The sequence below is a fragment of the Procambarus clarkii genome, chromosome 76 (assembly GCF_040958095.1).
Source record: "Procambarus clarkii isolate CNS0578487 chromosome 76, FALCON_Pclarkii_2.0, whole genome shotgun sequence".
Lineage (NCBI taxonomy): Eukaryota > Metazoa > Arthropoda > Malacostraca > Decapoda > Cambaridae > Procambarus > Procambarus clarkii.
Genome location: NC_091225.1, coordinates 21,935,162 through 21,948,440, shown reverse-complemented (window position 1 = coordinate 21,948,440; position 13,279 = coordinate 21,935,162). Strand labels below are relative to the sequence as shown.

Here is a 13,279-nt window from a genome sequence, read left to right as displayed (position 1 = left end):
AGTTGCTATGTCAGTGATTATTACAGGCTTAAGAGTTGCAAAAAAGGTTTGTCTATATGTAGTCAAGAGTTGAAGCAGTATTAAGAATGATTCATGTAGATTTAGTTAATACAATTAAGGAAATTGTTTCCTTGTGGTTTAGCTGATGGAGAGAAATTTGTGTAAAGATCACCAACTTATATTTGATAACTGTGATAACTATAAAGTTTACTGGTCAGTGATTATGGATTGAACATATATATATTCACCACTCCTCTAGCAATATCCAGACAATTATATACATAGTTAAATCATTACAGAATGCTCTCTACAACAATCTACTTGCATGTCATGCTAAACAAGATAAATTAAACATCAGAGTCAGATCCATTTTTAATGGCCTCACAAAATGTGACTGCCAAGTAATGCAGTAAAACAACAACAAAATATATTTACAGCAAATGAGTCATATTCTTCTGAAATTCTTTGTGCACAGTACTAGTTTCTCCATGTGTTCAGAGAGCAGTTTTTCATTATTATCCAAATGTTAAAATTTTTTGCAAAGATAATTTAAGTACACATTGAACACAAGATAAAAGCACCGATATTATTATTATTTCACATACTGTAACGGCTTTAAATCATTTTTTATTACTCATCGAGGACTGTATTCAAATTTGCAATTATGCAATATAGTAATTCAGTCTGTACATTAATTACATAAGTACTAGGCATACTACAAAATGTATACAGAGGAAGTGTCATATTACTGTGTAACTGTAGTAATCACTCATCAGGTTGTCTAGTCAAAGACATCTCGTTTGACAAAGACATCTCATATCAGACGTTTGATAACAGTTACAGTACACGTTTTCGACATGTTTTGGGAACTACACTTCTTTATCAAATAATTTAAAAAAACAATTAATTTACTAAATTTCTCAGTGCTGCATTAATACACTAACATGAGTAACAAAAATTAAAAGTGTTAAATGTCTCAATTTTCAATATAACATACACTGGTAACATGCAGGGTGCCAATAATTAATTATTAACCATAGAATTCATCTTTGGTTAGCAGATTCATAAAAAATAATACTTACAAGTGTAACTAAATAAAGTTTGTTGAATTACTGATGCACTTTCATTTCTCTATCAGTCTTTTTAATTTATATCAGTGCAAATTATTAAGTGTTAAAATCCCAAAGTAACTTTGAACAGAATTCCGGGTATGTTGCCATCAGTTAGTATTATGTCATTCAGTACCTTTGGTTCTTCTTAAAAAGACATTTGATTTCCAGATTTTAGCAATTATATATGAAATTTAAGACATATCACTACAACCTCAAAGTATGTCACACAAGTATTTACCCAAGAAGGACATCAACACAGACCTGGGGCCAGATTCACAAAGCAGTTACGTAAGCACTTACGAACCCATGCATCTTTTCTCAACCTTTGTCGGCTTTGTTTACAATTATTAAACAGTTAATGAGCTCCGAAGTACCAGGTGGCTGTTATAATAATAATAACAACACTGATTGGGAAGTTTTCATGCTTCTAAACCGTTTAATAAAGGTAACCAAAGCCGTCAAAGATTGAGGAAAGATGTACACGTTCATAAGTACTTGCGTAACTGCTTCGTGAATCTGGCCCCAGAAGGTTAAGACTCTTTAACAAATGTCTTAGTGAATCAAATATGTCATGTTATAAAGTTTACCTTCAAGGATACACAGGATACATGTAGTTTCCAATACCCATTTTCAAGTTTAAACAAAAGTATTCCCTCTGCAATTTATTATATGCAAGTCTGACAAATTATATACTATGCCATTATGTAAATTAATGAGGTCAAAATTAATGTTGAAATTCAAGGAGGGGGAGAGCTTGACCCAAACAACTTCATTACAGTATGAACCAAAAAATGCTTTTAAAGGCTTATAACAAAATACAGCTTTACTCCAGGAGCAGGTTTTGTTGACGCTTCAAGAAGGGTCTTGTAAATACAAATTGAAGAACAAAATTTAAATATAAATGACATATGCAGAAATTGTCTGATGATCATAATGTTTTTGTCACATTTAACAATTCTGACCAATGCAACAAAACATCAATACTAAACATTAACTGTCAGACCTAAGGTAAACCTTCATCAGGACAACCATTTGCTCATGAAAACATCAATAAAACACCTTTGCTTACTTAACTCTGCACAATAAAACACCTTTGCTTTCTTAACTCTGCACATCACTTACACCTAAAAACATTTACATCACTACCCCTTGCATGTTTGTCTGCAAGTACTGTACACCTTTACTGTACAAGTAGTGTACACCTGTCTTAGTACTAAAATACTGTTGTCATTCTTCAGTAATCATATAATTTCTTGGTGTTAGAATTATCAGAGAACAACTATATACTTCAAATACAAATTTGCCGATGTTGAAAATGCCACACGAGTCTCGTAACATCTTAAAGACCTTTACGCCATTCCTCTCACAACATTAAATTCAAATGAAATACTCCTAAATTGTTCCCTAAATTTAGTACTTTATTTATTGTACTACCATGACCAAAAAAACAAATGATATGAATAATAAGGAAGGAATACTACATTATCATTCAAATAAGTTACTTTTACATTTCTAACAAAAATATTTCAATAAATATACTACCAGAGTACACTGACCAAAATAATGAACAAGAGAACTAAGATTTTCAATGTAATATTTTGTACCTCAAGATTTTATTGTACTGTATATGTACATATATATTTATGTTACATTTGAAATTTATAGCATATACTGCTAAATAATAATATGTACATCTGTACATGTGTTGTCATTATTTATTTTTCATCAGAAATACTGTACCTATTTCAGTCTCAAAACTGCACAGTACATGGCAAAATACTCAACTGCATTTCATTATTATCTTACGAGTCTTTGGAACAAATTAAAAGGGTGAACACACCTGATTTTAATTTACATGAAAATCTGTTCATATATCTGCATCACCAGTAATAGCCATGGATGGTCTTTGTGTTTATTCATCTTAAAGTTGAAATACCCAGAAATCTATGTAAGCTTGACCTGTGTCTGAATCCTATGTACTGTAGATATGATATCAACTCTGCTTCATATAAATTACGACAATGGAACTGAGCATTGCTAACAAATAAGAATATTTTGACAAATAAGTCAAAATATGAATAAATATCAAGAATTACACCGTTCTCTAAGAGTACTTCACAGCGATCAAGTAACATAAATGGGAAGTATACAAAAGGTATGTGTGACTAAGTCTGAAATGTTACTACAGTATATGGGCCAAATATAAGAACACTATGTACATATATTAAATAATAATATTTGCCCATATGAGTGAAATCCTGTTAGCAAGTCTTGATGTAGCAAGCTTTGATTGTTTGTGCACGTCGTCATCTCGATGTATTCAAAACAGAAACCGGAATAAATTTTTGTAAATGTACCAACCCCATTGTTAAATTACACAGGGACAAATACCAAAGTGTCATGGACAGCGCCTTATGTCCCAGCATAAATATCAGAATAATTTACTTGAAATACATGACTAAGGCAATTCGTTCACTGGGTATGCATGACTAATAATGAACTTAAAGAACAATGGAGTTTTTAATCTAATTATAAACCGGACAGCATTTCATAACTAATTCAAAAATTATATACATAATACATTCTCAGAGTCTCACACATATCGTGGAAGGAAGAGACCAAATTTCGATTCAATGCCTCTAAATATAGGAACAGCAACTTTGTATCCTCCAATATGGTCTGGGTTGGTTGAACGGAGATCTGCCGCTGTGGCAGGCAGTTGGGCTTCCGAGCCTGTAGGCCGGCTGAAAAAGTGAGACTATTATAGTAGAGTACTGTACTGTAATACTGAAATAGTTACATTTTATCATGGATCATAAAAACAATATGAATACACGATGTAAACACTGTACCATAAACAATCCTGTTCATTAACATGAAACTATTTTTCTCGTTATATTGATCAATGATAAGGATTCTCTGCCATGATATACTTTTGTTTTATTGCTTATTTACTTTACACATTTTCTTCATTATATTTTTACATGAACATACCTACACATTTCTACATGTGCATGTCAGTCAAGTTAAACACCATTGTGTCTGGCCAATAACTGGATAGGTAACTGCAGGAGGCCCATGGAGATAAGGCTGACTGTACTTTATGACTGAGCAACAGCCAGAAAAGCCTTAGTACATGGCACCATGGGAAGGACAGATGTTTAAGAATGCTTTATTAAGCTTTGTAAATGTGAAACTAGAGGCCAAAATATGTTAATTCCAGAGCAACCCTACAGAAGGTAATACCAATTGAGTAAAAGCTGTGCTGAGCAGTGAGGGGCCAAGTCAGGAATGGTACAAGAGAAAAAAGAGAAAATGACTGTTAAAGCACAAGATACCGCAAGATGATCTGCTAGGCCACTTGATGGGGCTCTATAGATGGTGCAGGGTTTTGACGGGTGCTCATGTTTGAACAACATCTTGTTCACCCATCATGAACAAGATGTTTGATACACTTAAGTTACTCTAAAAAATAACTAAGTAAAATCCTTAAAGTTCATATATAGTGCACATTTCCTCTCCTCAAATTTGCACATACTCAAAATGTTCAAAATATGAAAGATAATTACATACTCTTAAGTCTTAGATGTCAACTTGCAATACACAAAAGAAATTAAAATAAAATAACTTGACAGTGTCAAGATAAATATATAAACTTCTGAATACATACTTGCCACCAAAGTCAACGTAGAACAATCTCTGCAAGATCTCATATGTTACAAGTGTTACGCCGAACTGAGGAGATGATCTGAACACTCGAGCTGTTGAAGAAAATGCTTTTTATTGTACTTAAACTGATTTTACACAAGAAATCAATATATGGTATAGTATATATACTGTATATACACTTGAAAGCTACACACACAGGGTCTCCATCACTCTTACTCAATGTTCAAGAACTGCAAATTATCACAGTACAGAAAAGAAACGGTTGCTTTAATTAAAAAGAGAGCCTTGAGGGTACAATTATAATTATAGCAGTATTTTTATATGATTTATACATATAAGAGTATTCTAAATCACAGAACTGAATGTTACATACTTTTGAACTTAAGATACCAAAACTGAATTAATAAGTTATATTTAAACCACATATTCTTAGATGGTGATGAATCAAAACACAGCCAATCTTAATAGATTCCATGGCACATGGAAAGATTGAAAGAGGAGCAGAATTAAAGTTTAATTATTCACAGCAGATTTCACGTTTTAGCTTGGATGCCTAGACTCAAATGTGTTGAATCCCTGCACAGCCCATCCTCATCATGTCAGAAGCATTCAATTTGCTCACTTTTAATGTACATACCTGTAGATACACAAAACCACATCAAGTCCACCTAAATTATTGAGGCTGATACTCATTAGTCATGAAAAGTGCACATTTCCAATGCTTTTATTATAAGTAAATAGCATTTAAGTTATATACATATCTCTCAAGCATACAAATAGGATGAACTAACATAACATCTTTACCAACCTCTGGAATAATCACTCGTGGGATAACACATCACTACCCTACATTTCTTCTGAGAAACATTACCAAACAACCAATAGAAACTATGAAGATTAACTTCAGACAGTACAACGAAGCCTTCTCAAACAACTCCCTTTTTAACCATTGGAAACAAACTTTGACAATGAACACAGATGCTCAGAAATTCAAACATAGGTGCGCACAGCCTCTGTTACCTCTCACTGCTAACGTCAACTAAACAAATTATTATAGAAAGGCTGAACTATATAGCTTACAAAAGGTATACTTCATTCAGCAAATACATGAATATGATTAGTACATGAGAGGAATTGTTTCCAAATGAAACAAGAAAGGAGTACAGTACTCTGCAATGCTAAGATAATAAAACCAGCATTTAATGTAATGAAATGCCAGTTTTTGGGTGAGCCACGGTGGCTCCCTCAAGCTATCTTGCTGAGATGGCTCCCAACTACTAGATCACATTAGCCATGAAGTTCCATTTGGCCTACTGGGGACCAGAGTCAGAACATGGCCCTCTCACAGAGGCACAGGGAGTAGGTGGTACACTGCGACCTCACTGAGGAGGGCAACCATTAAGTCAACGAACAAATAAAGATCACTGCTGGATTCAAAGAGACCTAAGCCTCAAAACCCACCAAAACACACACTTCCAGCCATGTAAACAAACGATTGAGTCTTTCAAAACATGTGTGCACTCATTCGCCCAGCCCCTCCCATTTGTTTGATGAATGGGGTAGGGGGGGGTTACACTGTCCGCTGACCAAAGCCATCTGACCTATAGCAGATGCAAACACACAAAGCACCCACCTGATGACCTTGAAGACCTTGAAGATAGTGGGGAATATCAGGAAGCCATCAGGGTTCACCCAAAAATTGGCATTTCATTACATTAAAACTCTGGATCTCACAAGAGATACTTGAATAGATCTGCCTGATCTACTGAAGAGGAGACCAGAGAGGAAGGAAACCTGGAAAAATGTATCCAACAGGCTGAGAGTAATGTGGAACATACCTTGTGGGAGGGGGGGGGGGAGCTGCATTAAGATTAAACTCTCACAAGGAGAGGGGATATGAAAACCCCCTGCCCCCTAAAGCAAAAGGCACCTCATCAGAGGGAATGAATGCAAGCAGAACAGCCCCCAAAGCCACACCCTGCCCATGACAAAAACCAAGTGCGAGTGAGTCCACAAGTCATCATCCACAGGGGTCACTATCCAAGTCTGTCCAAGCCTTGGAAACCAAACACAAAGGCTCTGGGGCAGAACCAGAGTCCACACCCACTGGGAGAGAACAGCAGAGCCCAAATGAGAGGCTTCGGAGAAAGAGGTTGGCTGCAAGGAAGAAAACCCTGAAACCTCGGAAGGACTAGGGGACTCGACTGTCTCTACACCTGAAGTGGAAGGAGCAACCCTGGAGAAAGCCTGAGCTACATCCCAGGGCTAAACCCTGCCCAAACTCCAAAACCTTCGGGCATTTCAGAGCCTGAAGAAAGGGGAGGAGGAAGGAGAACAGTAACTGTGTGTATCACACCCGAAGGGAAAGGAAGGAGTGCGGACAGACCCAAGGTGGAATTCACCAACACTTCCAATTCTGGGTTCCTAAAAACAAGACAGGCCAGCTCTGGGGCATCCAACTGGGCACATAAATGACACTGGATGAAGTGAACCTACAAAGTGGTAGCTGCCTGATATGCTTGATCATCATCAGGAGGGGCAGAGAGAAGAACCATATGGAGAAGAGCAAACCCCCACAGGATTCAGGGTTGTAGGTGTCACCCGCTCAACAGGCAGCATGGCAGAGGAAGAAAAATGATCATTGCCCATGGCATGGATGACGAACAGCCCTCAAACTCACACAAGGCGAGACCAGGTTCAGAGGGGGATATCCACAAAGGGGGATTCCCAGAGCCAGAAGGACAAGCCAAGCAGGACACCTTGTCACTGGGAATGATCACCAATATTATAAAGTAAGCCAACAAAACCTAGTAATGCAGTTCTGAGGAGCCGACTTCTGCATACCATGTGACCAAAGAATGCGAACCACCAATGTGCCCCTAACCAACCAAAATGCTTGCTCCTGATCTCTTATCATCCAGTCCAAGTGGTTGGGCACCACTTGAGCTGGACAGTAGAGAGCGAGTCTCACTTCATGTAGATTGGCTTTTAATCCTTGACCGTCCAAGTAGTTGGGCACCGTTACTTCCCTCTGTCCCATCCCAAATCTTGACCCTGAGCCCTTTCAAGTGCTGTATAGTCATAATGGCTTGGCACTTTCTCCTGATAGTTCCTTCCTGACCTGGGGCCTAGACAAAGATGAAAAAAAAAAAAATAGCCTGTGACTTACCGAAAGTGAGGGCCCCCACCCTAATGTTCCGGCCTCTAAGAGAGCAAGCACCAAAACACACCAGAGAACTCCGTCAGTGCAGGAGACAGCACTGGGAAGCAATCGGGAAAGGCAACCATGAGCACATGGAGCTCTAAGCACACTACAAGCCAGGTTCACACAACACAAAACCAGAGAAAAACACGCATGAAGTAGAACTAAAACCAAGAACAATACCAAGCAAATGGCTCTCACAGGACAAAGTCCAAGGATAGCTGGAACTTAGCTTAGAAGCAGCATACTGACGACCAGGAGCCCTACAGTGGACATCCACACCAGTCTGCATCAGCAACTGAACTGGAGTAGTAGACAAGAGGGCACCCAGACTTTCAGGCCCCCCCCCCCCCAACTAGTAAGGGGTTAGTGCTAGCTAATGAGCTCCTGCTTGTTTCAAGAGAGTCAACAGTTTAAGTAATTGGGGGAGTTTGCTTGGAAGTTTTTGATGCTTTAGGTCATTTTGAACCAAGCAGTGGTCTGTATTGGTTCACTGACTTTCTGGATGCTTTCCCAATGGAGTGACAGAATGTCACCTACTCTCTGTGCCTGTGAGGGGATATCCAAGTTCTGGCTCTGGTCCCCAGTAGGACCAAGCAGAACGTCACAGCTGATGTGGCCTAATAGTTGGGAGCCATCTCAGCAAGAAAGCTTCAGGGAGCCACAAGAGGCTTCCCCACAGAAACTGATGTACATTACCAACAGCAGTGGAAACATGCTATGTATCAGCCACTTCAATAGTTCCTTCTCATCAACTGTAACCACCATTACAAATAAGATCCCAATATCTCAAATCGAATGTAAATATATCTCAGGCATTTATTTACATTTAGTCAGGCATTATTTGTATATACACTATATTCCTAACAAAGCTATTGGGAGGGTTTCCCAGAGAAAAACATTAACACTGAATGAAAATCATGAGTAAAATAAGGAATTTAACATAATAAATGCATTCACTTTTCTTACTTCCGGTTGAAGAAATGCATTTTTTAAAGTATCAAGCATTCCCAGGAAAAAATCGTTTATTAGTTCATGATGAACTACAGTATTAGAAAAATTAACTCGTGCAGATTAATGCAAAATCAGTAATTCATTTCAATTTGAATTACAGGTTAATTCAATGCCATCATAATGCAATATGTTGGGTTTGTTAGCGCAGGTCACCCCCATCTGTGACTAAATAAAAGCAAAATTCAAACAAATAAATTATTAAAACAAAAACACTGAATGTAATGAAATGCATCTTACTGGTTGTGGCTCTGTGGCTCCCTGAAGCTAACTTGCTGAAGTAGCTCCACATGAGTCACATCAGCCCTAAGAGTCCATATTGCCTACTGGAGACCAAACCAGAATCTGGCATCTCCCCTTACAGAGGTGCAGGGAGCAGGAGATTATCATCATCATCTTTGCCCTCACTGGGAAAGCATCTATAAAGTTGATGAAGCTTTACAGAAAACTGCAAAGTTTGGAGAGACAAAATTAAGCACCCAACAACTACACAGACAATCTACCCAGCAGTAGGTCAAATTCCTTAATAACAGCTAGCCACTGCCAGGTGGCTGTACCACTGAAGCTCTGACTTCCTGATGTCAAGAGAGTTTAGCACGGAGGTGAAAACCACCCATGAGCACGGAAGAGGGGGAGGGGGGCCAGGGAACCACCAAGACCCAACCCAAAAGAGGCGTTTCATGACATTCAGTGCTGGTTTTCCGGAGGGGCTGAAAGGTAGCTACCTGAAGATTACTCACCACAGAGTATAGGGAAAAACAGACTTACTAAGGAGAACAAATACTGTGTTCTCAGAGATGAGAATGCAGGAAAGGAAACCATTCCTTGGGTATCACAAGCCTGATGGGGACCAAGAACAGAGACACTGTATAAACATCAGAGGTCCGCGGTTGTTCAACGTCCTACCAGGTACTATAAAAAATACTGCCGGAACAACCATGGACACCCTCAAGAGAAAACTAGACTGTTTTCTAAAAGAAGTTCCGGACCAATGGGGCTGTGGTGGGTATGTGGGCCTGCGGGCCACTCCAAGCAACAGCCTGGTGGACCAAACTCTCACAAGTTAAGCCTGGCCTCGGGCCGGGCTTGGGGAGTAGAAGAACTCCCAGAACCCCATCAAGCAGGTATCAAGCAGAGACTAAGTGACATGCTGCCATGAGATTCCTAATCCCCGAGGACGGATATCAGCCCATGACATGTTGCAAGAGACCACTATCAAAGCTGCAAACATCATGTTCACATAGGGTAGAATGCAGGTGAGCTAGACTTGATACTGTGGACAACCTGGAACAAACGAGCCTTAGAACAGATGACCATGGAAACCAGATCAACAAGGAATATGTCCACTGAAGCAGTACAGGTGGGACACTGGTAGCAATGAAGCTCCCGGTGGTGCTGCCTCCTGGCAGTGGCTAGCAGTAACTAGGGTATTTGACCTAACTATTTGATTGATTGTTTGCAGAGTTGTTTCTTTTCTATCTGTGAATCTTGCAGTTGTCTGTTTTGCTTTCCTTACTTGCTGGACATTTCCTTGGTGAGTGCGATTGAAACAATCACCTTCTTTCTGCACTTCAGTGAGTGGTCCAGGTTCTGGGTCTGGTCTCTGGTTGGCAAAATGGGCTCCTGCGGCTGATGGGACTCATGTGGAGCTACCTCATCTAAGCTAGCTTCAAGAAGCAACTGTTCCGCCCCTCCAGAAATGATACATTTCCAAGCAAAAAAGCAAGCAGCTAATGTAATGAAATGTCATTTTCTGGTGGAGAGCTCAGAAGATACCCAAAGCTAGGAACTGGTCAAACCAGGTCTTAATGAAACTGTACAAGACCCCTCGAGATCTACTCTTATTTATTTTGTTTAATTAATAAATATTAATAATAATAATAAATAAATATAATTTATATACTGTGTGTGTATATATATATATATATATATATATATATATATATATATATATATATATGTCGTACCTAGTAGCCAGAACTCACTTTTCAGCCTACAATGCAAGGCCCGATTTGCCTAATAAGCCAAGTTTTCATGAATTAATATATTTTCTCTAATTTTTTTCTTATGAAATGATAAAGCTACCCATTTCATTATGTATGAGGTCAATTTTTTTTATTTGAGTTAAAATTAACGTAGATATATGACCGAACCTAACCAACCCTACCTAACCTAACCTAACCTATCTTTATAGGTTAGGTTAGGTTAGGTAGCCGAAAAAGTTAGGTTAGGTTAGGTTAGGTAGGTTTGGTAGTCGAAAAGCAATTAATTCATGAAAACTTGGCTTATTAGGCAAATCGGGCCTTGCATAGTAGGCTCAGAAGTGAGTTCTGGCTACTAGGTACGACATATATATATATATATATATATATATATATATATATATATATATATATATATATATATATATATATATATATATATATATATATATATATATATATATATATATATATATATATATATATATATATATACACCCCCCTCTATATATATATATATATATATATATATATATATATATATATATATATATATATATATATATATATATATATATATATGTCGTACCTAGTAGCCAGAACGCACTTCTCAGCCTACTATGCATGGCCCGATTTGCCTAATAAGCCAAGTTTTCATGAATTAATTGTTTTTCGACTACCTAACCTACCTAACCTAACCTAACCTAACTTTTTCGGCTACCTAACCGAACCTAACCTATAAAGATAGGTTAGGTTAGGTTAGGTAGGGTTGGTTAGGTTTTGTCATATATCTACGTTACTTTTAGCTCCAATAAAAAAAAAATTGACCACATACATAATGAAATGGGTAGCTCTATCATTTCATAAGAAAAAAATTAGAGAAAATATATTAATTCAGGAAAACTTGGCTTATTAGGCAAATTGGGCCTCGCATAGTAGGCTGAGAAGTGCATTCTGGCTACTAGGTACGACATATATATATATATATATATACACATACATACATACATACACAGACATATATAGTGGCGCCTCGATTAGCGAGTTTAATGCGTTCCGGCACCGAACTCATGTGGAAAACTCGTCTTGCGAAATAACAACAAAACTGTCATTGGAGGTGTCCGAGAACCAGCGGGAATGCTCGTTAATCGAGCGAAAGCTCGTCAGTCGAGACATTATCTGCGAGTGGCTTGCTCATTACTTGAAATGCTCGTAACTGGAGCCGCTTGTCACCCGAGGTTCCACTGTGTATATATATGTACAGTGGTACCTCGGAATAAGAGCATCCCTGTATGCGAGTTTTTCGGAATACGAGTAGGATTTGCTCGGATAATATACATCAGAATATCGGATAATATACATCGTTGCCTCGGAAGATGAGGGTGTTGATATGCGTACAGGTCGACCTAGCGTGTGGTGACATGGCGATCGCCCCTCAGTTTACCAGTGACTATCCCGCCTGAATTCTTCACCAGGATTTACAGTGTTTTGTTGGATTTTTAGCCATTTGACCATAAAAGTTGTTATATAATAACTCACCATGGGTCCCAAGAAAGCCAGTGGTAAGGATCAAGGCAAGAAATCGCATGTGAGGACGACAATAGAGGAAAAACAAGAGATCATTCTGAAGCATGAAAATGATGCACGTGTTTTTGAACTTTGTAGGCAATACAACAAAGCCACGTCAACGATGAGTACTTAAGTGGCAAAAGGTGTAAGAACAATCCCGAAACAAAGACCACAAATACTTGAGGAAGTGGAAAAGTTGTTATTAATTTGGATACACGACAAGGAGTTAAAGGGTGATAGTGTTTCAGAGGCCATCATTTGTGAGAAAGCCAGGATATTGCACGAAGACCGTGTAAAGAAAACCTTTGGAACGAGTGCAGATATGATAGACTTTAAGGCAAGCAGGGGATGGTTTGAGAAATTTAGAAAAAGAAGTGTTATTCATAGTGTTGTGAAGCATGGGGAGGTTCCCAGCTCAAGACAAACCAGCAGCTGAAAGATTTATTGAAGAATTTAAAGAGTTTGCAGAGGCTGAGGGATACCTACCGCAACAAGTGTTTAATTGTGCTGAGACAGGACTGTTCTGGAAAAGATTGCCTAACAGGACATACATTACCGTGGAGGAAAAATCATTGCCCGGACACAAGCCTATGAAAGATAGGTTTACGCTTGTGCTGTGTTCAAATGCAAGTGGCGATTTGAATGGAGTTGGTGGAAGAACACAACGAAGAACTCCAAGCCCTTCAAAAGGAACAGCAAGAAAACCCCAGCTGAGGATGTTTCTCCAGTGGAGG

The 13,279-nt window shown here is 38.4% G+C and overlaps 1 protein-coding gene across 1 annotated transcript in view; it reads right to left on the bottom strand.

Moving 5' to 3' along the window:
- Positions 1-360: 360 nt before the first annotated feature.
- The window catches only part of aralar1 (calcium-binding mitochondrial carrier protein aralar1), a 101,025-nt gene continuing 88,106 nt past the window's right edge, over positions 361-13,279 (bottom strand). Inside the window, exons 13-14 of the mRNA XM_069313738.1 lie at positions 4,783-4,873; positions 361-3,856 (exon numbers count right to left, since the gene is read on the bottom strand). Coding sequence (XP_069169839.1) covers positions 3,706-3,856; positions 4,783-4,873 — 242 coding nt within the window. The 3' untranslated portion in view covers positions 361-3,705. The remainder of the gene's footprint in view (positions 3,857-4,782; positions 4,874-13,279) is intronic.